General features: G+C 36.8%; 1 protein-coding gene and 2 long non-coding RNA genes across 10 annotated transcripts in view; all 3 read right to left on the minus strand.

Moving 5' to 3' along the window:
• The window catches only part of EPC2 (enhancer of polycomb 2), a 250,165-nt gene that overhangs the window by 57,203 nt on the left and 167,498 nt on the right, over positions 1-25,464 (minus strand). For all 8 annotated transcript variants that reach the window (XM_081580544.1, XM_081580542.1, XM_081580541.1 and 5 more), the window contains one exon: positions 22,237-22,396. In XM_081580544.1, coding sequence (XP_081436670.1) covers positions 22,237-22,336 — 100 coding nt within the window. In that variant the 5' untranslated portion in view covers positions 22,337-22,396. The remainder of the gene's footprint in view (positions 1-22,236; positions 22,397-25,464) is intronic.
• Positions 1,277-9,614, minus strand: LOC145542203 (uncharacterized). The gene is made up of 3 exons (XR_014079652.1): positions 9,150-9,614; positions 7,233-7,317; positions 1,277-3,523 (listed from the first exon to the last, which is right to left on the minus strand). It is a non-coding gene; the product is annotated as an uncharacterized LOC145542203 (long non-coding RNA).
• Positions 9,635-19,108, minus strand: LOC145542201 (uncharacterized). The gene is made up of 2 exons (XR_014079650.1): positions 16,037-19,108; positions 9,635-9,937 (listed from the first exon to the last, which is right to left on the minus strand). It is a non-coding gene; the product is annotated as an uncharacterized LOC145542201 (long non-coding RNA).

Raw genomic sequence — 25,464 nt, forward strand, 5'->3', positions numbered from 1 at the left:
CCATGTTTGCCAAGCACCTTACTCAGATGGGACTCAGAACACTGCTTGCCTTAACAAAATATTATGCTGCATCTTTGAATTACATGACCGGTGCCCAGTGTATGTCTTTTCTGTCCTCTGATTTAGAAGAGGGGTATGGCTGTATGTCATGCTTCTTTTGGATACTTATAGTAAAGAGGCTAACTTGTGTACATATTTCTGAATTTTAGTTCTTTGGAAGGGACTTGCACCACTGATGGATAGTGTGTGCTTATTTCCATTTCAAATGAGTAAACCCTTTAAAAACAAGCCTGGCCGTATCCCTCATGTTCTTCCTTTCCTACCAGAAATAATAACTACCAGGTAATATGGCTATAGGAAATAAAGAGAAAAAAGGCCATGCTGCCATTTAAAAAAAAGTGACCAGAGAATACACTATCAATATTCACAAACACATCATATACTGAGAAATCTGAAAACGCACCATGAAGGAGATGCAAACATCTCATGTATTATCTGCTAACAAGCTCAATGACGCAGTCTGGACTAAAAGATTAGGACCCCTACCATATTTGGGGATGCTTATTCAGAAGACACCATTAATATGAAGATTTCCTGAAGAAGCACTATACACTGGTCACCTAGGTACATAGCCTCACTTTCAACAACTTGCAGAGCTTGCAGAACACCCTACAAATATGAAGACTAGGAGGCGCTGCATTTCTTCTTTCCACAGAGCACAGAGTAATGGGCATCTTGTAAACAATGGGTAAACTAGGGTCATCTGTCTGGTCTACAGTACATCTAATAATAAGCTCGTCTGCACCAAAACCCTAATGAGAAACTACACTGTGCTCATCAATAGCACGCAACATACAGTAAAGGCCCAAGTCCCACTCCGCACAGTCCCTGAGCCCCAAGAGGTAAAAGCTGACTTCTAAGAAGAAAATTTAAACAAAAGCAGTCAAAAAATTTATAAGAAAGGAATAGGGATACTCAGATTGTTTCCTGAGTCCCCTCCCCCAATTTTTAAAATCTATAGCAACTTGTCAAGAGGAAAACTAGAATAAACAAAGATATTCTGGAAGATCTAGACTCCAATTAGCTTTACTCAAGTCATATAGTAGTTACTCTTTCCTGGCAAAAATCTTAAAAAGTAATAGTTCCTAAGGGGAGTCGTAGACCAGAACCCAGATGTTTAATCACATAATTACATAACTAAATGGTTACTCAAGCAATATTTAATAAAGTAAATATCTCAGCATCATAAAATCTGCATAATTTTCATTTTTACAGGTTTTTTTTTTTTTAGTACATTTTGACCAACAGGGTCATATTTAAAAGCAAGACCAAAAAAATTTACAAATAACAAAAGTTACATGATATCTAGAGCTAGAAACATCTTATACATCAGAAAAATGAGGTTAAAAACTCTGGTGAGTTGAGCACAGGTTTCAGGATCTCAACTCACAGAGCTCAGTGATTCTTCCACTATAACTATAATAAAAAACTCCTTGGTCAAAAGGAGATAAGTTAAAAGATTATTTTCTGTTCAGCCATGAACTTAAATGCTTAAGATAATACATTACAAGCATTTAATAGCAAAAGATAAAAAGATTTATTTACAAGTAAATGCAAGTTGACCACCATGCATGTGAAACAAGTTATTGTGGACCCAATGCACCAGGCATTCAAGGATTTGTTAAAAATAAACATTAAAAATTAAAATGAAAACAAACTCTTATAAGATTTCCCCATTTAAAGTTATTTTACATTAAGAAAATTTTCAAGTTACCTATGAATTATTGATAATTTTTTTTAATGTAAAAAGAAGCAATATTATACAAAGCTCCTATTTTCATTCATTTTTCAAATTTTCTGAATGCTTATTTCTGGACTATTTGCCAATATCCAATCCCTCTGATGCAAGCAACAAAATAAGACAGAAGGGCCAGTACACCTTATTTTGTAAAGGTTCGTCTTTTAACAGTAACACTTATAAGAATGTCATTCACTTAAAAACTCTAATGTATCTCTTCTTCCAGCTCTGCATTTTCTTTCCTATACAATTTCCAAAATTATGTTTTTTAATCCACTGAATCCAGTAACAACAAACACTGACTGTACAACATGTGTAACTGGCTCCCTTCTAAATTAAGATAGATAACAATACCATAAGACACAGAATAAGTGATGAAAGGTAATTCCAGACTGACAGTGTAGCAGGAACAAAGAGAATATGCTTAACTACAACATATATCAATTATCAACAATGAGTTTGGATAGGAGGCTAGATGATTACAAAGCACTTTCAAACAGTACGACAAAAATTCAAAACCATATGTCCATTGAAGCTGTAAGCATATATATAAAATGAACATATGAAGGGAAAACACAGGCACAACACTCTCCGACATAAATTGCAGGAATATCTTTTTTGATCCGTCTTCCAGAATAATGAAAATAACAAAAATAAACCAATGGGATCTACTTAAACTCAAAAGCTTTTACACAGCAAAGGAAACAAACAAAATGAGAAGCTGACCTACAGACTGGGAGAAAATATTTTATGGATGTCCTTAGAAAAACAAAAATAGAGCTACCATATGACCCTGCAATCCCCAGTCCTGGGCAAATACTCAGAAAAAAAACATGATGTGAAGGGATACACACACCTCAAAGTTCACTGCAGAACTGTTTATAACAAAGACATGGAAGCAACCAAAACGCCCATCAACAGGGGAATGGGGAAAAAAGATGTAGTGCATATATACACCTGAATATTACTCAGGCATTAACAAGAATGAAATAATGCAATTTGCAGCAACATGGATGGACCTAGAGATTGTCATAGTGAGTGAAACAAAGCAGACATAGAATGAGAAATATTGTATGACATCCCTTATATGTGGCATCTAAAAACCAATGATACAAATGCACTTATTTACAAAGCTGAAACAGACTCAGACTTAAGAGAAGAAACTTATGGTTGCCAGGGGGAAAGGATGCAGGCAAGGGATAGTTAGGGAGTTTGGGATGGACATGTACACACTGCTATATTTAAAATGGATAACCACAAAGACATACTACATAGCATGTGGAACTATGCTCAATGTTATGCTGCAGCCTGGGTGGGGAGTTTGGAGAATGGATTCATGTATACATATGGCTGAGTCCCTTTGCTACCCACCTGAAACTATCACAAAATTGTTAACTGGCTATATCCCAATATAAAACAAAAATATTAAAAAGTATATACGTATTTTTACAGTAGAGTTGATCAGTTTCACAAACCTAAAATCAGCAGTGCTACTGTATATCTAAATCCCAGTGAAATGGAAGCCAGTGTATACTAACATAGGCTCTGACCATGCAGATCTATGAACTAAGAGGTAGGTGGAATAAATCATCTTCCTAAGATCCCACATACTTAACTCTAAGGAAGTCCAGGAATCTGAAAAAGGTTCACAAGTCTCTCCTTTAATATTATCAAAGCCTTTAAAACAGTGCTTCTCAAACTTAAGCACTCACCAGAATCACTTGACTGAATCAAACAGATTGCTGAGCTTGATTGACTGAATCAAACAATTTCTGACACAGCAGATCTGAAGTAGGGTTTGTGAACACGATCCAAAGTGATGCTGAACATTTTGAAAACCTCTAACCTAAATGCAAGTCTTTGCTCTCGAAAGATTATAAAACTTTACTTACACCTAATGTGAAATGCGATGAACTTTTATTTCATCATAACTTTTAAGAAATTCATGTATTGTTAAAATCCTCAGGCTTCAAATTACTTTCAAAGTATTTAATGACAAACTAGTACATCTCAAAGTTCAGAGGCAACCCAAGCACCATCCCCTCCTTTGCTTGGAGCTCTCCAAGGTTCTGATAGCCTGCAAACCAAGCAGTTCTAAATCTTGTACCAATAGATCACACAAATGTTAATTAAGTCACAATTCTTGACTTTGCTTCTCTGAGATTCTCTACTAAAACCTGACCAGAGACCTCACTTACATTTTCTTCCAAATGTACAAAAAAAGAAAATGAAGTGGAAAAGCGTCCAAGGCTACTTTCTACAAGATAACATAGTGATCCAAATCCATCCACCAGCTGATTTATTCTAAAAAGTGTTCTAGATTTGTATTATACTCAAGATTATTCATCCCTGTAGTCTTTTTTGCTGATAGCCAACAAATTACATTCCTCTCCCACTTTGAAGAATTTACATTTTATATAAACGACAAGTATTACTGGTGAAAATTAGTAGCAATGAGCTACTTTCATGGAACTACAGACCACAAAAATGAGTAAGGGGGTATTTTGAAATTTTCAGGTAGAGATTTTCATCACTAGAGAGGGGAAAGAGCCTAATGATATTAGACAGGACCTAAGGGATGTGATAGTTGATTTTTTTTTAAAAACTCGGGTGTTTCAAGATAGTGATCCTTTTATTCTCTCTCAAATTATGCTTTTTCTTAGTCTTCTCTTTTCTCTTCCTTCAGATTCTTCCTCTCTTGTTTTCTAATAACTCAAGAGACAACTGGACCAGTAACAGTTCAGGACATGAGAATGCTAATGAATCCTAAACATATGAAAAGAACCTCAACCTCACTTATAAGAAATCCAAATTAAAACTACACTGAGAAATCAGAATAAAGTCTGTGTGTCAGGTAATACTGGATGAGAGGTACATAGGAACACTTTGTACTACTGTCACAACCTTCCTGTAAAAACTAAAATTTTTCCAACATCAAAAGTTTATTAAAAAAAATACTACATTGAGGTGTATTACCTAGTACCTACTGAACTGCTCAAATCAGGAAATTCAAAAGTAGTCTTTTGACAAGGATATGGTGAAATAAGCTCTTTCATACCTTGCTAGAAGACATCCAAAATAGTATTAGCCCTTACAGAGAGCAATTTGACAACTTCTGTAAGGAAAAGATATAATCATATCTTTATGAAATTCTTTATATTCATCATCATTCACTAAGTCACTAACTATAATAACAGAAGACTAGAAACAATCCAAGTTCCCTTCCATAAGAAACTGGATAATTAACTGGCACATCTCAAACACAAAGGACTATTTATGCAGCAGCAAAAAGGAGTAAGGACACACTCTACATGCTAATATAGGATAATTCCCAGACTACATTCTTATACACACAAACATACACACAACAAATACTATAGAGTACATATAGTATGTTAAATTTTGTGAAAGAAGGGGTATAAAAAATATAATTTCCTATGTATGTGAATCTGTATTACAAACTCCTAAAAATAGATAGGCCAATAAAAGTGGTTACTTATAAAGGGAAGGTGACTCAGAGTAGAGAGTAGATAGGGATGAGGTTGTTTTTGTATATCTTTTATTCAGGAAACTTCTAAATGCATTATCTACTTAAAAATAAAAGTCATGTTACTCTATGACTCTAAAAATAATGTTGTGTTCTAAGAAAATATTCTGGGTCAGTGAACCCTATGTACTGATATTCTCCCCCTGATTCTTCAATTTAAACCTCTTATCTTTCTCACTCACTCTCAGTCAATCTTTCAACGAGTATAGTACATCAGCAAAAAACCTCACTCAAGACCTCTGGGTTCATACAGTATTTTGGCTTAATCAGTACAAACTAATCCTACAATTATATGTAATAAATGAGTAAGAACACACATTCTATTAATATCTAATAGTGTAAAATAATAAATAACACACAGAAAAAGAACATATGTCTCTAGGCCACTAAATGGATAGGAACTTGAGAAATTAAACAGCAGTATTCTTATAAACAGATTTGTTTTAATGTTAGCAAAAGATTAACTGGACTAGGAAATCAACTCAATATACAGTAGATATTAGAATATTTAAAATAGAAATCTTAATAGAGCTGAAAAAAATCCAAATATATAAAACATGAGTTAGAAAAGAGTAATTTCCTTTACAAAAAGAGATTCTCTAATGAATATTTCACCAAATATTTTTCAAAAATCATCCCTATGGTAGATATAAAATACCATATTTTAAAATATAGATTTTAGATTTCAAAACATACCGTAATAACACAATAATCAAAACAATATGGTACTGACATAAAGACCAATGGAATAGGGAGCCAAGAAATAAACTGTCCATGCAATATATGACCAAATAATCAAAAAGGCTGCCAAGACTCAACAATGGAGAAAGGACAGCCTCTTCAACAGTGTTGGGAAAACGAGATATCCACATGCAAAAGATGAAGATGGATCCTTATCTTACATCATATACAAATATCAACTGGAAACTCCTAGAAGAAACAGAGGGAGAAAACTTTGTGACATGGGATTTGTCTATGATTTCTTGAATATGATACCAATAGCACAGGCTCCAAAAGCAAAGAGACAAATGGGACTGTGTCAAACTTAGAAAGTTCTGCACAGCAAAGAAAACAAGCAAAGGAAGAGTGAAAACACAGAGAAAATATTAGCAAAGCATATATCTGATAAGGGGTTAACAACCAGAACATATAAACAACTCCAAGAACTTAAACAAAAAACTAAATAAGAGACTTTAAAAACGGGCAAGGATCTGAACAGACAATTCAAAAAAGATATACAAACAGCCAACAAGCATACTAAAAGAGGCTCAATATCACTAAACATCAGGGAAATACAAATCAAGACTATAAGGAGAAGTCATCTTACTCTCACTAGGATGGCGACTATTAAAATATAGTAAAACACAAAAGAATTACACTTGGTGTGAGAGTGGAGAAATTGGAACCCTTGTGCACTGTTGATAGGATAATAAAACAGGTGTTGCCACTGTAAAAAAAAAAAATGTTCCTCAAAAGTTACAAGTAGAACTACCATGTGATCCAGCAATCATTAGTTCAGTTTAGTCGCTCAGTCGTGTCCGACTCTTTGTGACCCCATGAATTGCAGCACACCAGGCCTCCCTGTCCATCACCAACTCCCGGAGTTTACCCAAACCCATGTCCATTGAGTCAGTGATGCCATCTAAGCATCTCATCCTCTGTCGTCCCCTTCTCCTCCTGCCCTCAATCTTTCCTAGCATCAGGGTTTTTCAAATGAGTCAGCTCTTTGCATCAGGTGGCCAAAGTATTGGAGTTTCATTGTCAACATCAGTCCTTCCAATGAACACACCCAGGAATGATTTACTTTAGGATGGACTGGCTGGGATCTCCTTGCAGTCCAAGAGACTCTGAAGAGTCTTCTCCAACACCACAGTTCAAAAGAATCACTTCTTCGGCGGTCACCTTTCTTTATACTCCAGCTCTCACATCCATACATGACTACTGCAAAAACCATGGCCTTGACTAGAAGATTCTGAAAGAGATGGGAATACCAGACCATCTGACCTGTCTCTTGAGAAACCTGTATGCAGGTCACGAAGCAACAGTTAGAACTGGACATGGAACAACAGACTGGTTCCAAATAGGAAAAGGAGTACGTCAAGGCTGTATATTGTCACCCTGCTTATTTAACTTCTATGCAGAGTACATCATGAGAAACACTCGGCAAGAAGAAACACAAGCTGGAATCAAGATTGCCAGGAGAAATATCAATAACCTCAGATATGCGGATGACACCACCCTTATGGCAGAAAGTGAAGAAGAACTAAAGAGCCTCTTGATGAAGGTGAAGAAGGAGAGTGAAAAAGTTGGCTTAAAGCTCAACGTTCAGAAAACTAAGATCATGGCATCTGGTCCCATCACTTCATGGGAAATAGATGGGGAAACAGTAGAAACAGTGTCAGACTTTATTTTTTTGGGCTCCAAAATCACTGCTGATGGTGACTGCAGCCATGAAATTAAAAGACGCTTACTCCTTGGAAGGAAGGTTATGGCCAACCTAGATAGCATATTTAAAAGCAGAGACATTACTTTGCCAACAAAAGAACGTCTAGTCAAGGCTATGGTTTTTCCAGTGGTCATGTATGAATGTGAGAGTTGGACGGCGAAGAAAGCTGAGCGCCGCAGAATTGATGCTTTTGAACTGTGGTGTTGGAGAAGACTCTTGAGAGTCCCGTGGACTGCAAGGAGATCCAATCAATCCATCCTAAAAGAGATCAATCCTGGGTGTTTATTGGAAGTTTGATGTTGAAGCTGAAACTCCAATACTTTGGCCACCTCAGGCGAAGGGTTGACTCATTGGGAAAGACTCTAATGCTGGGTAGGATTGAGGGCGGAAGGAGAAGGGGACGACAGAGGATGAGATGGTTGGATGGCAAAACCGACTCGATGGACATGGATTTGGGTGGACTCTGGGAGTTGGTGATGGACAGAGAGGCCTGGCGTGCTGCAATTCATGGGGTCGCAAAGAGTCGGACACGACTGAGCGACTGAACTGAACTGACTAGATGGACCTTTGTTGACAAAGTAATGTCTCTGCTTTTTAATATGCTATCTAGGTTGGTCATAACTTTCCTTCCAAGGAGTAAGCGTCTTTTAATTTCATGGCTGCAGTCACCATCAGCAGTGATTTTGAGTCCCCCAAAATAAAGTCAGACACTCTTCCCACTGTTTCCCCATCTATTTCCCATGAAGTGATGGGACCAGATGCCATGATCTTAGTTTTCTGAATATTGAGCTTTAAGCCAACTTTTTCACTCTCTCTTTCACTTTCATCACGAGGCTCTTTAGTTCTTCTTCACTTTCTGCCATAAGGGTGGTGTCATCTGCATATCTGAGATTACTGATATTTCTCCTGGCAAACTTGATTTCAGCTTGTGCTTCTTCCATTCCACCGTTTCTCATGATGTACTCTGCATATAAGTCAAATAAACAGGGTGACAATATACAGCCTTGATGTACTCCTTTTCCTATTTGGAACCAGTCTGTTGTTCCATGTCCAGTTCTAACTTGCCTCCTGACCTGCATACAGGTTTCTTAAGAGGCAGGTCAGGTGGTCTAGTATTTCCATCTCTTTAAGAATTTTTCATGGTATATTGTGATCCACACAGGCAAAGGCTTTGGCTTAGTCAATAAAGCAGAAGTAGATGTTTTTCTGGAACTCTCTTGCTTTTTCGATGATCCAACGGATGTTCGCAATTTGATCTCTGGTTCCTCTGCCTTTTCTAAAACCAGCTTGAACATCTGGAAATTCATGGTTCACATATTGCTGAAACCTGGCTTGGAGAATTTTGAGCATTACTTTACTAGTGTGTGAGATGAGTGCAAGTGTGCAGTAGTTTGAGCATTCTTTGGCATTGCCTTTCTTTGCGATTGGGATGAAAACTGACCTTTTCCAGTCCTGTGGCAACTGCTGAGTTTTTCAAATTTGCTGGCATATTGAGTGCAGCACTCTGACAGCATCATCTTTTAGGATTTGAAATAGCTCAACTGGAATTCCAATACCTCCACTAGCTTTGTTTGTTGTGATGCTTCCTGAGGCCCACTTGACTTCACATTCCAGGATGTCTGGCTCTAGGTAAGTGATCACACCATCGTGATTATCTGGGTCGTGAAGATCTTTTTTGTACGGTTCTTCTGTGTATTCTTGCCACCTCTGCTTAATATCTTCTGCTTCTGTTAGGTCCATACCATTTCTGTCCTGTAATGAGCCCATCTTTGCATGAAATGTTCCCTTGGTATCTCTAATTTACTTGAACAGATCTCTAGTCTTTCCCAGTCTATTGTTTTCCTTTATTTCTTTGCAGTGATCACTGAGGAAGGCTTTCTTATCTCTCCTTGCTATTCTTTGGAACTCTGCATTCAGATGGGAATATCTTTCCTTTTCTCCTTTGCTTTTCACTTCTCTTCTTTTCATGGCTATTTGTAACGCCTCCTCAGACAGCCATTTTGCCTTTTTGTGTTTCTTTTTCTTGGGGATGTCCTTGATCCCTGTCTCCTGTACAAGTCACGAACCTCCGTCCATAGTTCATAAGGCACCCTGTCTGTCAGATCTGCTGCTGCTGCTGTTAAAGTTGCTTTAGTCGTGGTCGACTCTGTGCGACCCCATAGACAGCAGCCCATCAGGCTCCCCCGTCCCTGGGATTCCCCAGGCAAGAACACTGCAGTGGGTTGCCATTTCCTTCTCCAATGCATGAAAGTGAAAAGTGAAAGTGAAGTCACTCAGTCATGTCTTACTCTTGGCGACCCCATGGACTGCAGCCTACCAGGCTCCTCCGTCCATGGGATTTTCCAGGCAAGAGCACTGGAGTAGGGTGCCATTGCCTTCTCCGGTCTGTCAGATCTAGTCCCTTAAATCTATTTCTCACTTCCAGCAATCATACTTCTGTGCAAATATTCAAAAGAACTAAAAATAGGATCTAGAAAGGATATGTGAACACCCATGTTCTCTGCAATGTTATTTACAACAGCCAAGATACAGAAACTACCTAAACATCCATAGACGGATGGATAAACTCAATGTGGTACATACATACAGTGGAATATTATTCAGCCTTTAAAAAGAAGGAAGTCTTGTCATATGGTACAACATGGATGAACCTTGTGAACATTATCCTAAGTAAAATAGGCCAGTCACAAAAAGACAAATACTACAGGATTCCACTTAAAGTAGACAAATTCATAGATACAACAAGTAGAATGATGACTGTCAGGTACTAGGGGTAAGGTGTAATAGGGAACTGTTTAGAATTTCAATCATGCAAAATGAAAAATCAGTAACAGTTGGAAAATCCCCAAATACTTACGGATTAAACATTACACTTACAAATATGGTCAAAGATGAGATATCAAGAACAATTTTACAATATTTTGAACTAAATGAAAATGTAAAACCAAAATTTGTGGGACGTAACAAAAACAGTGATAGAGGAAAATTTGCAACACTGAAATATAACAAGAAAGATAGAAAATCAAGTCTTCTACTTGTGAGAGCTGGAAAGGAAGGAGCAAATTAAATCCAAAGTAAGCAGAAGAAAAGATGCAGAATAACAAATAGAGTAAAATCAATTAAAGTGAACACAGTAATAGAGGAAAATCAATAAAACCACGAGCTTTTTTTTTTAAAGATTAATAAAGTCAATAAGCTTCTAGCCAAACTCACTAAGAAAAAAGGAGAGAGAATATAATTACTAATGTCAGAAATTTACAAATAGGGAGCATCACAACTGAATCCATGGATATTCAAAGGATGGTCAAAGAACACTGAACAGTTCTATGCCCACAAATCTGATAACCTTTATGAAATGGACTAGTTTCTTAGAGACACAATCTGCCAAAACTCAACAAGAAAAAAATATACACTATGAATAGGCCTGTATATATTAAAGAAACTGAATCAACAATTAATAATCTTCCAAAACTGAAAGCATCAAGCACAGGTGGGTTCACTGGTGAATTTTATCTAAAATTTAAGGAAGAAATAGTATCAATTTGCTACAACATTTTTCAGAGGATAGAAGCAGAAGGAATTCTTCCTAACTGCTTCTATGCGGCCAGCATTACCCTAATACCAAACTCAGATAAAGAAATAACAAAACTACAAAGCAGTTGCACTCATGAATGTAGAAGCAAAAATCCTCAATAAAGTTGAATCTAACAAACCAAATCTAACAATGTATGAAAAGAAATATACTTCAAGACCAAGTGGGATTTATCACAGGTATGAAAAGTTAGAAAAGATCAATGAATGTAATCTACCACATCAACAAAGAAAAAATAAAAATTTTATCAACAGATGCAGAAAAACCGTTTAACAAAATCCAACACCCATTCATGATAAAAACTGACAGCAAACTAGGAATATAGAAAAATTTCCTCAACTTGATAAAGAATATCTACAAAAACCTTACAGCAAGCTTCATACTTGGCGGTATGAAACTTAAGAGCTTTCCTATCAAGATCAGAAATAATGCAAGGATGATGTCTCCTCTCACCACTGCTTTTCAACACTGTACTGGAAGTCCCAGCTAATACAGTAAGACGGAAAAAATAACTTTGTCCCCAGATGACAAGGTTTTCTACAGGTGTTAACACAGTCTATGAAAGAACTGACCAAAAACTCCTGGAACTAAGTGATTATAGCAAGGTTGCAGAAAACACAATTAATATTCAAAATCAATCACTTTCCTATATACTGCAATGAGAAAGTGGAATTTGAAACTAAAAACACAAAACCATTATATTAGCACCCCCCAAAAATGATACATTAAGATACAAATCTAACAAAATATGTAAAGTTCTACATGCAGAGAACAACAAAACTCTGGTGAAACATAATCAAAGAATTAAATAAACAGAGAGTCATGGTTATTGGAAGGAAGACTCAATTTGGTTAAGCTATCAGTTTTTCCCAACTTGATCTAAAGCTTAAATGAAATCTCAATCAAAATTACAACAAGCCATTCTGTGTATCAATCAGTACTGACAAAGTGATTCTTAAGTTTATATGAAGCAAAAAAACTCAAAATAGTCAACATAATATTGAAGAATAAAGTCAGAGGACTGATTTCAAGATTTACTGTGAAGCCATACTAATTCAGACAGTGTGCTACTGACCAAAAAATAGACAAAAAGATCAGTGAAAGAGACTGGAGGGCTCAGAAATAGATCCATATCAATCCAGTCAATTAACTTTTGACAAAAGAAGCAAAGACAATTCAAAGGAAAAAGAATAATCTTTTCAACAAACAGCACTGAGACAACTGGACACCCATATTTAAAATGATGAATCTAGGCACTTATCTTACACCTTTCACAAAATGAATCACAGACCTAAATGTAAAAATACTGACCTATAAATCTACTAGAAAGTAACATAGGAGAAAACCTACATGATATCATATTTGGTGATGAGATTTTAGAAGTATCACCAAAAGCAAAATCCATGAAAGAAAAATAATTAAGCTGGACCTCCTGCTCTGTGAAAGACACTATTAAAGGAATGAAAAGACAAGTCACAGACTGGGAGAAAATATTTTCAAAGCTCAGATCTGATAAAGTACTCAATAATATATACAGAACACTTAAAATTCAACAATAAGAAAACAAAGAATCCAACTTTAAAATGGGTAAAGACACAGTCACTTCACCCAGGAAGATATACAAACAGCAATTAATCATATGAAAAGGTACTCAACATCCTAGGTTATTAGAAGATGAGATACCATTACATCCTATTAGAATGGCTAAAATTTTAAAACTGACAACACCAAAAGCAGACGAGGATACAGAGCAACAGGAACTCTCCTTCACTGCTAGTAAAAATGAAAAATGAGAAATGAAATAGCCACTTTGGAAGTAGTGTGGCAGCTTCTTACAAAGCTAAACACTGCCTTACCGTATAATCCAACAACTGTGCTCCTAGGTGTTTACCCAAAAGAGTTGAAAACTTAATGTTCACACAAAAAATGAAGACAGATTTTTCATAATTTTTTACAACTGGAAGCAACCAACATGTCCTTCAATAGGTAAATGAATAAACAAACACTGAATTATCCATATAACAGAATATTATTCAATAATTAAAAAGAGAACTATCAAGTAAAAACAACAGAGAAGAACCTGAAATGCATAATGGTAAGTGAAAGAAACCAGTCTGAAAAGCCCATGTCATGTGTAATTTCACTTAAATTACAATTTAGAAAAAGCAAAACTATAGAAAGAGCAGAAAGATCAGTGGTTGCTAGGGATCTGGAGGAATGAATAGGTGAAAATACAGGGAGTTTTTATGGTAATTCAACTATTCTGTAGGATAATGTAATGATGGATCTATGACATGGATTTTAAAAAATTCATTAAAACTGTACAAAACAAACAGCAAACAGTAACAAGAACTACAGACTTTAGTTATTACGGTACTGACCACATTACTTTAACAAATGTACCATACTAATGCAAGATAGTAATAGGGGAAACTGTGTGTGTGTGTAGGAGGTAGTATGTGGGAATTTGCTGTACTATCTGCTCAATTTTCTGTAAATCTAAAAATTGTAAAAGATTATCAATCCAATAAAAAATGTGTAAAAGACCTGAATAGACATTTGTCCAACAAAGATACATGAATAGCTAACAGATACTCAGCCTCACTAATTATTAGGGAAATGCAAATAAAACCACAAGATATCACCTCGTGCCTGTCAGAATGACTAGCATCAGAAAGACAAGAGATAACAAATTTTGGTGAGAACGTGGAGCCCTTATACACTGTGGGTGGGAATGCAAATTAATTCAACCACTTTGTGACACAGTATGGAGTTTTCTCAAAAAATTAAAAATAGAACTACAATATGATTTAGCAACTCCACTTCTTGAAATATGGCCAAAGGAAATGAGAAAACTACGTTGAAGAAACACATGATGGGACCCCCTCTACTTGCCCCCGCCGCCCACAGCATTACTTACAATAGCCAAGACACAGAAACAACCTAAGTGCCTAATAGTTAGTGAATGAAGGAAGTTGTGGTATATATATATAATGGAATAATATTCAGCCATTACAAAAACAAAAAGTCCTGCCCATTTATGGGCATTATGGATGGACTTTGAGGGCATTATGCTAAGTGAACTGAGTCAGACAGACAAAGGCAAATACTTTATGATCTCACAAGTGGATATAAAAAAAATTTCTACCCCCATCATCCTAAATTCATAGAACGAGAGATTATACTACTAGAGATGGGAGGTTGGTAGAGGGAGAAGTGGATGAAGGTAGTCAAAAGGTACAAACTCCCAGTTATAAGTACTGGGGATGTAAGGTACAACATGATGACCATAGTTAACATAGCTAATATGTTACCTATGAAAGTTGTTCAGAGAGTAAATCCTGAGTTCACATCACAGGAAAAAATATTTTTATTCCTTTCCTTTTTCTGTATATGAAGTGATAGATGTTAACTAAATTCATTCTGGTAATCATTTCAAATCTGATGCTAGGAAAGACTGAAGGAAGGAGAAGGGGACAACAGAGGATGAGGTGGTTGGATGGCATCATCGACTCTATGGACATGAGCTTGGGCAAACTCCAGGAGATGGTGAAGGACAGGGAAACCTGGCATGCTGCAGTCCACAGGGTCTCAAAGAATCAAACATGACTTAGCAACTAAACAACAACAAATCATTTCAAAAGATATGTAGGGAAAATCATTATGCTGTACACCTTTAACTTATATAGTGCTGTATGTCAGTTATATCGCAACAAAGCTAGGGAAGAAAAAAAAGCATGTATTCTGGAATCTGTCTGCCTGGTTCAAATTTTGGGTCCCCTACTTACAAGGTCTTCGAAGCATGCTCTTAAAACATTTTTTATGGCTAAGTAGTATTTTATTGTCTATGTATATACCACATCTTCTTTATCCACTCACCTGTTTATGGATACTTAGGCTGCTTTCATATCTTGGCAGTTGTAACCAATACTGCTATGAACATGAATCTTTTCAAATTAGTGTTGCTTTTTTTCAGATATACACCCAGAAGTGGAATTGTTGTAATACTAGTTCTATTTTTAGTTGTTTTTTTTTTTAATAAATTTATTTTAGTTGGGGGCTAATTACTTTACAATATTGTAGTGGTTTTTGCCATACATTGACATGAATCAGCCATGGGTTTCCATGTGTTCCCCATTCTGAACACCCCTCCCACCTCCCTCCCCATCCCATCCCTCTGGGTCATCCCATTGCCTCATCCCTGGGCATTTGTCTCATGCATCGAACCTGGAATGGTGTTCTGTTTCACATATGATAATATACATGTTTCAATGCTATTCTCTCAGAACGTCCCACCCTCACCTTCTCCCTCAGAGTCCGTAAGACTGTTCTATGCATCTGTGTCTCTTATTCTGTCTCACATAGGGTTATCGTTACCATCTTTCAAATTCCATATATATGCATTAGTATGAAGGCAATGGCACCCCACTCCAGTACTCTTGCCTGGAAAATCCCATGGACAGAAGAGCCTGGTAGGCTGCAGTCCATGGGGTCGCGAAGAGTCAGACATGACTGAGCGACTTCACTTTCACTTTTCACTTTCATGCATTGGAGAAGGAAATGGCAACCCACTCCAGTGTTCTTGCCTGGAGAATCCCAGGGACAGTAGAGCCTGGTGGGCTGCCGTCTATGGGGTCGCACAGAGTTGGACACGACTGAAGCGACTTAGCAGCAGCATGTTGTATTGGTGTTTTTCTTTCTGGCTTACTTCACTCTGTATAATGGACTCCAGTTTGTTTTTTGAGAAACCTCCATACTGTTCTCCACAATGGCTGCACCAAGGTACATCCCCACTCACAATGTACAAAGATTCCTTTTTCTCAATATCCTCAGCAACGTTTTTTTTTAAATGACAGCCATTCTGACACGTGCAAGGTGATATCCCATTGTGGTTTTGATTCGCATTTCCCTGATGATTAGTGATGATGAGCATCTTTTCACATGCCTGTTGGTCATCTGCACGTCCTCCTTGGAAAAATGTCTATTCAGTTCTGCCCATTTTTAAATCAGGTTGTTTTTTTTGATGTTGAATTAAATGAGCTGTTTATATATGTTGGATATTAATTCCTTATCAGTCTTATCATTTGCAAACATTTCTCTCGTTCAGTAGGTTGTCTTTTCATTTTGTCAATGTTTTCTTTTGCTGTGCAAAAGCTTTTATATTCAATTAGGTCCCATTTGTTTTTGTTTCTTTTAGGAGATACATCCAAGAAAATATGGTTGCAATTCATATCAAAGAGTGTTCTATGTTTTCCTCTAGGAGTTTTATACTATCCAGTCTTACATTTAATCCATTCTTAGTTTTGTTTATGATGTTAGAGAATGTTATAATTTCTTTCTTTCACAAGTAGCTGTCCAATTTTCCAAGCACCACTTACTGAAGAGACTGTTTTTTCTCCATTGTATATTCTTTCCTCCTTTGTTGCAAATTAATTGACCATAAGCAAGTGGGTTTGTTTCTGGGCTCTCTATGTTGCTCCCCATTGATCTATGGCTGTTTTGTGCCAGTATCACACTGTTTTGATTACTCTAGCTTTGTAGGATAGTCTGAAGCCAGGGAGCATGATTCCTATAATCTTATGAAGATTTATTTGGCTATTTGGGGTTTTTTGTATTTCCACAGAAATTTAAAAAGCATTTGTTCTAGTTCTGTGAAAAATGTCTATGGTATTTTTCATAAGTAGACATAAGAAAAGGCACACAAGCCCAAGGGGCATGCTCCTTATACTCAAGACTTCTCTTTCACCTCTCTATCTCAGACTGTCAAATGATTATAATGCTTTCCCAAATATCTGTCATTACTCATTATTTAATATTTTTTAAGTTTTAGGGCTCCTCACCCTTTCCTAGATTAGTACTTACCCAGATACTGCTCTACCATTTCAGAACTAGTGCTCACACTCACAGCTTTATCCAAGGATAAGAGGCTCAGCTCAAGTATAGGCTTCCTCAGAGATGACAGGAAGATCCTTAAAGACAGCTAGTCTGAATGTAGGTTGCCCTCATGGCCTGACCTTGCTCATTGCCCCCAGTATCTTTCTAACCACCTCAACCTGGAATCTAGCTTCACCCAGAACGTGTTCTCCACAAATCTGATACAATCCACTTCTGTACTTCTGGCACGGTTTTCCTGGTATTTAACTGTGTGATCTCATTTCTGTTCAATCTGATTTCTTAACAGATATCCAGTTTAAAAAAATGGATTTTTTTTAATAAGAAATGATGTTCCTAGAATGTATCTTTTTCACCAAAAAGTTTTATTGTACAAAAAAAATAATGCTCTTCATTTGGGATCTTTTTCAACTCTTTCAATCAAAACATATTTGCCCTAAGAAGGCAAACAGTCAGTTATCATCATTTTTGTTTAATGAGGAGAACAGCAAAAAACATTTCAAGGATAATGAGATTGACACTGGATGTTAGATCAGCATCTGTCTCACTCTTGCTGAAAACGTAGTAGAATAAACAATCCACGTGATACTAAACAAGTTTAATTTTTCTTCTTTCCTAAGTAAAGACTTAACAATGATCAGCTTCACTGAACTGAGGAGTCAGTTCCCAGGACTTAAGATGTGGGCTGCAGACACAAACAGCAGAATTCAATTTCCTTTGAGTGGGTTCGTCTCCCTGCCTGACAGATAACAAAGGGTGCTATCGCATCAATCCCTTCTCCTGGACTCCTTTAGCCAATAAACAGGTGACGTTCTACTTACCTGTGTTCGTAGGAGCAATGCACTGAGAAAGCTAAGTAAACCTTCACTTCAAAACATGCAAAGGAGTCCTGATTCAAAGAAGCATTTAACTGAGTTTAAAACAGGACATAACTTCAGAATACTTATGAAATAGTATCTCAAGTTCCTTCATGTTCTAAAATTCTGAGATACTGTAAAATATTACATTAAATGAAAGGGATGATGGGAAGTCAAAATAAAGAATTTACTGCAATGTAAACAGTCATTTCCTTAAGAAGAAAAATTTGGATCTTGAATTTAAGAAGTTTTTAAACTTCATAAGGAGTGAAAGAATTTTAACATTGGGTTAAGGTACCCAAAGCAAATCCATTATAACAGTAAGTAAAATGGAGGTAGCATTTTCTATGTATGTCACACAACTGACCAACATGTAGAATTGGCCGAAATGAGGAACAGTTTGAGTATCTTGGGTCATCAAAGACTACATGCCACCAAAATGCTTTCAATCTGGTCAAAATACCACAATGTGTTGTGATTAAGTAAGTTCTCCAGAAAACTAATACAGGTTACTAAGGAGAACTATCACCAAAAGGGACAGGAAAGAACAATCAGGTTTATCTCACATCCACACCAAGACTGGAGTCATTCCACTCCTAACTCCTGGGCAGACACTTTTTGTCTTAAAATGACATAATGTCGTTGTTGGTGAATAACTGAGCTCAATTCTTGACTTGGATCCACACAGCAGGTCTCTCAATTTTACTGTACATGTCAATAATTTTATTCTTATATTATTAATTCTGTATACAATTTTGAGTCCTACAAGATTAATGTCTCAAAAATGTCAAGATGTGTATGCTTTTATCTTCACCATTCATTCATGATTTATTTGGCAAAATATTTAACTTCATACCTAGTCATATGCTAGGTACTACAGGAGGCAGTAAAATTAAGAGGAAAAAAAAAGTCCCTTCTCTCTATGAGCCTTCTAACCTGTGAAGCAAGAGGGCAAACAATTACAACTACAGGTGGCTGATGCCACAATGAGGGTGTGCACACAACAGGAGGGTCTGAAGTAAACACTGTCAGGAACTCTGCTTAGAGCGGTTAGGAAAAGGCTCTTAAAGGTAGTCCTGGAGATGAGCCTCGGAGAATAAATTGTATTTTAACAATGGGACAAGAGAAGTAAAGGGCTATGCAAAGGCCTGGATGAGAAAATAAGGGATGAATCATAGAGCTAAAAGGACTTATTATTGTAGCTGAAAGTGTGAAGAGTTAGAGGAACTGGTGCAGGGGGAGGTGGGGTGTGCAGTGTATTGAGATTGTAGTGTGGGACTGTATGGTGATTAAGATGCAGCATCTGTTCCCAAAGAACTTACAGTTTAGAGGAGGAACAGACCGTCAACAGTTCATTTCAATGACAGGCTGATGTCACGGTGGAAGAACACATACCAGACTGACTAGACAGGCACAAAGGAAGGCCTTAAACATCACACAGATAAGTTAAAATTTTATCCTATAGGCAACAGTAAGTCTTGGAAACATTCTAAACGGGTACCAATCACAAAAGTGGCAATGTGGATGATGGACTGGAAGGTACAAAGACTAAAGCAGAGCCACCAAGGAAGCCCAACAGTAGGCAAAAAGGCATGCAAATAACAGAATATACATTTGATGGAAAATTATATATAGAATGAAAATGACAACAGAAGACTACATAAAAACCTGAGGAACCTAAAATATAAATAGAAAAGGCAGGAAAAAACTGTATATGTAGCACAATTTAGTATATATAAAATATATATACTAACAGACTCAACGAGAAAAGAGGAAATAGCTAAGATAATTTTCTATTATTTTTATTCCATTTATTACAGTAATAGAATAAAATGAAATGGATAAAAAACAACACAAGATTAATATTTATTGTATCTATTGGGTCTGACCCAGATGAGTTACATCCAATTTCTGGTTCTTGGTTGCCAAGAATGGGTTTTACAAATGGTCCTATTGTCCAGCTATACTGTTATTAAAATACAAAAAAAGGAAGAGTGGGGATATGTTGGCTTGAAAAATGCTTAAAATTTCTATTACGAACAGCTATCTCATTCCTGATATAAAGACAAGGAAAATTCAACAAGCTAAGGGATTCAAAGTCAAAGACAGAGAAAACAAATCACACCAATAATTTTTGCAAGTGTGTTTCTCTTGAATGCTTAGGGGAAGAGTCTCTGGAAAATGGTTCTGACACCTAAGGGCTTTTAACTTTTAAGCCCTTTAAAAACAACTGAACCAGTCAACAAACATGCCATTTTATTGAGCATCTATAAGCCATGCATTTGACTCTAAAGATACAAAGGGAAAATAAAACACAGTCCCTGCCCTCAAGGGGCTCACAATCTAAAAGGAGAGAAAGAATGGTTACAAATAATCACAATAAAGTATGGTGAGTCCTCTGATAGAGGTACATACAAGGTACTGAGATGAAGCAAAGGAGAGGTAGAATGAGAAATCAGGGTTAAGGAAAGAAGACTTGAACAGCACATGCAAAGAAATGTGAAATGTGAAACAAGGCAAATGTGGATAATTTTATTCCCTACAGTATGAAGTGGGAGGGAAAGAGCAACAGGAAATGAGGTTAAAGGGGGGAGCAGGTAACAAATCACAAAGGGCCTTGTGTTCAAATCAGAGACTTTGGCTATTATTGCATTCTGTTAAATCTATAAAGCCAGCAATTACAATGATGCACTATTACTTTATGAACTGCAAGAAAGAAAAAGAAAAAGCTTTATATTTAAATTTATATAATATTCCTACATAAAGCTCTATATCAAAGGGCAAGATCTTCAGCATAAGATAAATAAAACAGCCATGCAGAAAGGAACAACATGAAACTATATTTCTCAAATTGCCCTTAGGTGGAAGGAGAGGGGAAGAAAATCTCTCCCTGAGAACTGAATTCCAAGCAGGTCGACAGTCTACTTGTGTGGTCTAAAAACAAACAAGTAAAACTAAAGCTACCAGTGTGGTCCAAAAGCAAACAAATAAAACAAAACAAGCAAAGACTTTAAGGTGGTCTCAGGTTGGTCCCCAGATGCCTGGCAAAAACAAGTAGAAATTCTCTTTAGACAAACCATACTTTAATCGAGAAGAAAAGCAATTTAAGATGCAATCTCATTTCAAATATGACAAATGTACATCTCGAGAACTGATGAAAAATAGGAGATCTTACAGTCAGTATTAAATCTGGAGATGTTTTGAATTACCCTGCCAACTTTTTAAAAATGCCTATTACCAGGCTGCAACCCAGAGATTCTCATACAGGTAGGCTTCAAGCAGAGCCCTCAACACTATGTTAACAAATGGCTCAAGGTTTTGGGTTTTTTTCCAAATACAACCAGACAATATACCAAGGCACTAGCATCTGTCTGCAAAATTAGCTGAAAACTGCTACTATAAAATAAAGAACACAGTACAATTTTAAGCCCAGGCCATAATCTGATCAGACAGACACTTCAGGAAGACCATTCTGCTGCCAGTGGACTTTGTGGAGAAGATAGATTAGAAGAGGGTAAGGATAATAGAACAGTTAGGAGATCAGTGAAACAGTTTCAAGATCAGAGATGGTGATCATTTGAAAAATAACAATGGGGAGAAAAATAAGAAGATCAAAGGAGGAAGAATTAGAATTCGATAAAAATTACAACAAGGTAGAGGTGTAGGATCTAATTCTAAAAAATTTCAGATTTGCCCCTAATCAGCATTATAGCCACTAGGCCTTGAAAAATAAACCTTATTTGGGTATGGTAATCCATTACACCTTATAGCTGTATAGTAAATGTATAAAAAAAGTATAATATGCAAAAAAATATACAAAAAAGGTAATGTATTATACCTTCTAGCTATATAGTAAGTGTAAGTTCTGCAGAAAATCCTATACAACATAACCATCAACTGTTCCAAATGCAACTCACAATCAAAATGATCTTGAAGTTAAGATGTAAGCACAGAGGAATTTTATTCTTTCATGTTTTACATTTCTATAAATCAGTGGGTATGAATATAAAAATTAAAATTTCTTTGTGTAAAAACAGAGAAAAGATTTTTCACTGTTTGATAAATTTAAATTACAAACAGAAAACAATGAATTAACAAACTTACGCTGAATATGAATGAACTGTTTTGGCTGTTTAAACTCTCCTTTGTACAAGCGATTGTAATAGTTGACGTTGCTCTCTGCCTCAGGAACTGGAATGACCATGCTCTCTTTTTTTTCTCTAAACACTTGCTGTGCTGAAATAGCTCGCTGTAAGTGATGTTCCTGGAAAATGTAAAGCAGGCAATGTGAGTTGTTTTAATAATGTCAATTCAATACAAAATTCTATTTAAAATTTACTTTGTTTAATAATTGCAAAGTACTTTAAGAATCAATCAAAAAATAGTTCCTTTGCTACAGACCTTCAGAAAATATTGCCATTATTCTCCCTTAATACTTGTATACATACTGGTATCACCTTAAATGACTACAATTTTAATAAGCAGAATTTTTTTAAAAAAAGATTAAGTATTCACAAAGTAGAATTTAACATCTCAGTTACAAGAAAATTGATCCCTTGTTTGCTAAATTAATTGAGGTGTTTGTCACCAATACCAGATAACACAAAAACAAATAACAGGAAAAGAATTTATATCAGATTCTTAAGTATTTTCTGCATTTATACACCTCAAACTTCAAAAGTACAAAATTCTCAATAACTCAGAGACAAGAGAAAATTATAATCAACAGACTATATTACTATCATGGCAAGAAGCATTCCTTAACAAAGATGAAAAAATGCTTCTTATAAAATACATCCAGATTCTAGTAACTTCTCATTACCTCACCACTTTACAGATACTTCTCCCTGACCCACTATGAACAAATGCCAACAAAGCACCTTTACTATTTGGAAGGTAAACTAGGTCATGTCATTCCCCACAGGATCCCCTTCATATTTAAAGGTTAAAAATCACTCAATGACTTACAAGACTTTATATCTCTCTGACCTTATCTCATACTTCTCTCCTCCCAAGCTTTATTCTAGCCACACTGCCTCCTCTCTTTAAGGTTCCTAAAAATCTAAATGGATTGCTTCTGAAATTCCTTCAAGTCTCATCTGGCTATGTTGCATTGCATAAATTAAGATTTATGTATCAGGAGCCATCCTTTCAAAATTTTTCAGAGCACCTGGTAGACACCAGATACTATTCCTGTCACTGAGAATTATGAGTGAATGAGACAGCGACAGACTTTGCCATTAAACAATTTAGCTAGTGGAAGACAGATTATCTATGCAATCACGTCTGAGCTTGATATGCATGTCTCTTTACAATTAGTCAAACCACTCATTCTGGGAGAACAGATAAAGATGTCCAAAGGAAGTAAAATATAAACTAAGAGTTTTAGGATCAATAGCGATTTAGCAAGGCAACAGAGGAAAAGAAGAAACAATCCAAGCAGAGGGAACAGAATATCCAAAATGGACTAGAGCCAAGAGACATTCAAAACAAGGCAAGCAGTTGAACAAAGGGACAGGACAGTGGGTGGTGGCTTAGATTTGAGTTTCTTCACCTTCAGAAAATGTTTTTCTTCATAAGGCAGAATCCCAAGCTGAAGCACTAAGTATACTTTTCATACAAATATTATTATCAATTTAGTTAAAATATATTTGGAGTAAAAAGTTTTGAGTTGACTAAGAAATTTTGAGGGGATCAAACACACAAACAGCATCAAGAAACTAGGAAGCAGCACTTGAGTGAGGCCAGCAATTTGTAGCATTAATTAAACCTGTATTTTCCTATTGAAAGTGAAAGTTGCTCAGTTCAGTTCAGTTGCTCAGTCATGTCCAACTCTGCAACCCCATGAATCGCAGCACGCCAGGCCTCCCTGTCCATCACCAACTCCTGGAGTTTACCCCAGGCCTCCCTGCCCATCACCAACTCCTGCAGTTTACCCAAACTCATGTCCATCAAGTCGGTGATGCCATCCAGCCATCTCATCCTCTGCTGTCCCCTTGTCCTCCTGCCCCCAATCCTTCCCAGCATCAGGGTCTTTTCAAATGAGTCAGCTCTTCGCCTCAGGTGGCCAAAGTATTGGGAGTTTCAGCTTCAACATCAGTCGTTCCACTGAACACCCAGGACTGATCTCCTTTAGGATGGACTGGTTGGATTTCCTTGCAGTCCAAGGGACTCTCAAGAGTCTTCTCCAACATCACAGTTCAAAAGCATCAATTCTTCGGCGCTCAGCTTTCTTCACAGTCCAACTCTCACATCCATACATGACTACTGGAAAAACCATAGCCTTGACTAGACGGACCTTTGTTGGCAAAGTAATGTCTCTGCTTTTTAATATGCTGTCTAGGTTGGTCATAACTTTCCTTCCAAGGAGTAAGCGTCATTTAATTTCATGGCTGCAATCACCGTCTGCAGTAATTTTGGAGCCCAAAAAAATAAAGCCTGACACTGTTTCCACTGTTTCCCCATCTACCTGCCATGAAGTGATGGGACCAGATGCTGTGATCTTAGTTTTCTGAATGTTGAGCTTTAAGCCAAATTGTTCACTCTCCTCTCTCATTTTCATCAAGAGGCTTTTTAGTTCTTCTTCACTTTCTGCCTTAAGGGTGGTGTCATCTGCATATCTGAGGTTATTGATATTTCTCTTGGCAATCTTGATTCCAGCTTGTGGTTCTTCCAGCTCAGCGTTTCTCATGATGTACTCTGCATAGAAGTTAAATAAGCAGGGTGACAATATACAGCCTTGACGTACTCCTTTGCCTATTTGGAACCAGTCTGTTGTTTCATGTCCAGTTCTAACTGTTGCTTCCTGACCTGCATACAGGTTTCTCAAGAGACAGGTCAGGTGGTCTGGTATTCCCATCTCTTTCAGAATTTTCCACAGTTTATTGTGATCCACACAGTCAAAGGCTTTGGCATAGTCAGTAAAGCAGAAATAGATGTTTTTCTGGAACTCGCTTCTTTGTTCGATCATCCAGCAGATGTTGGCAATTTGATCCTTTTCTAAAACCAGCTTGAACATCTGGAAGTTCATGCTTCACCTATTGCTGAAGCCTGGCTTGGAGAATTTTAAGCATTACTTTACTAGCGTGTAAGATAAGTGCATTTGTACGGCAGTTTGAGCATTCTTTGGCATTGCCTTTCTTTGCGATTGGGGTGAAAACTGACCTTTTTCCAGTCCTGCGGCCACTGCTGAGTTTTCCAAATTTGCTGGCATATTGAGTGCAGCACTTTCACAGCATCACCTTTGAGGATTTGAAATAGCTCAACTGGAATTCCATCACCTCCACTAGCTTTGTTTGTAGTGATGCTTTCTAAGGCCCACTTGATTTCACA

Source organism: Giraffa tippelskirchi, chromosome 3 (genome assembly GCF_054371585.1).
Source record: "Giraffa tippelskirchi isolate mGirTip1 chromosome 3, T2T-mGirTip1v1.2.pri, whole genome shotgun sequence".
NCBI classification, from domain to species: domain Eukaryota; kingdom Metazoa; phylum Chordata; class Mammalia; order Artiodactyla; family Giraffidae; genus Giraffa; species Giraffa tippelskirchi.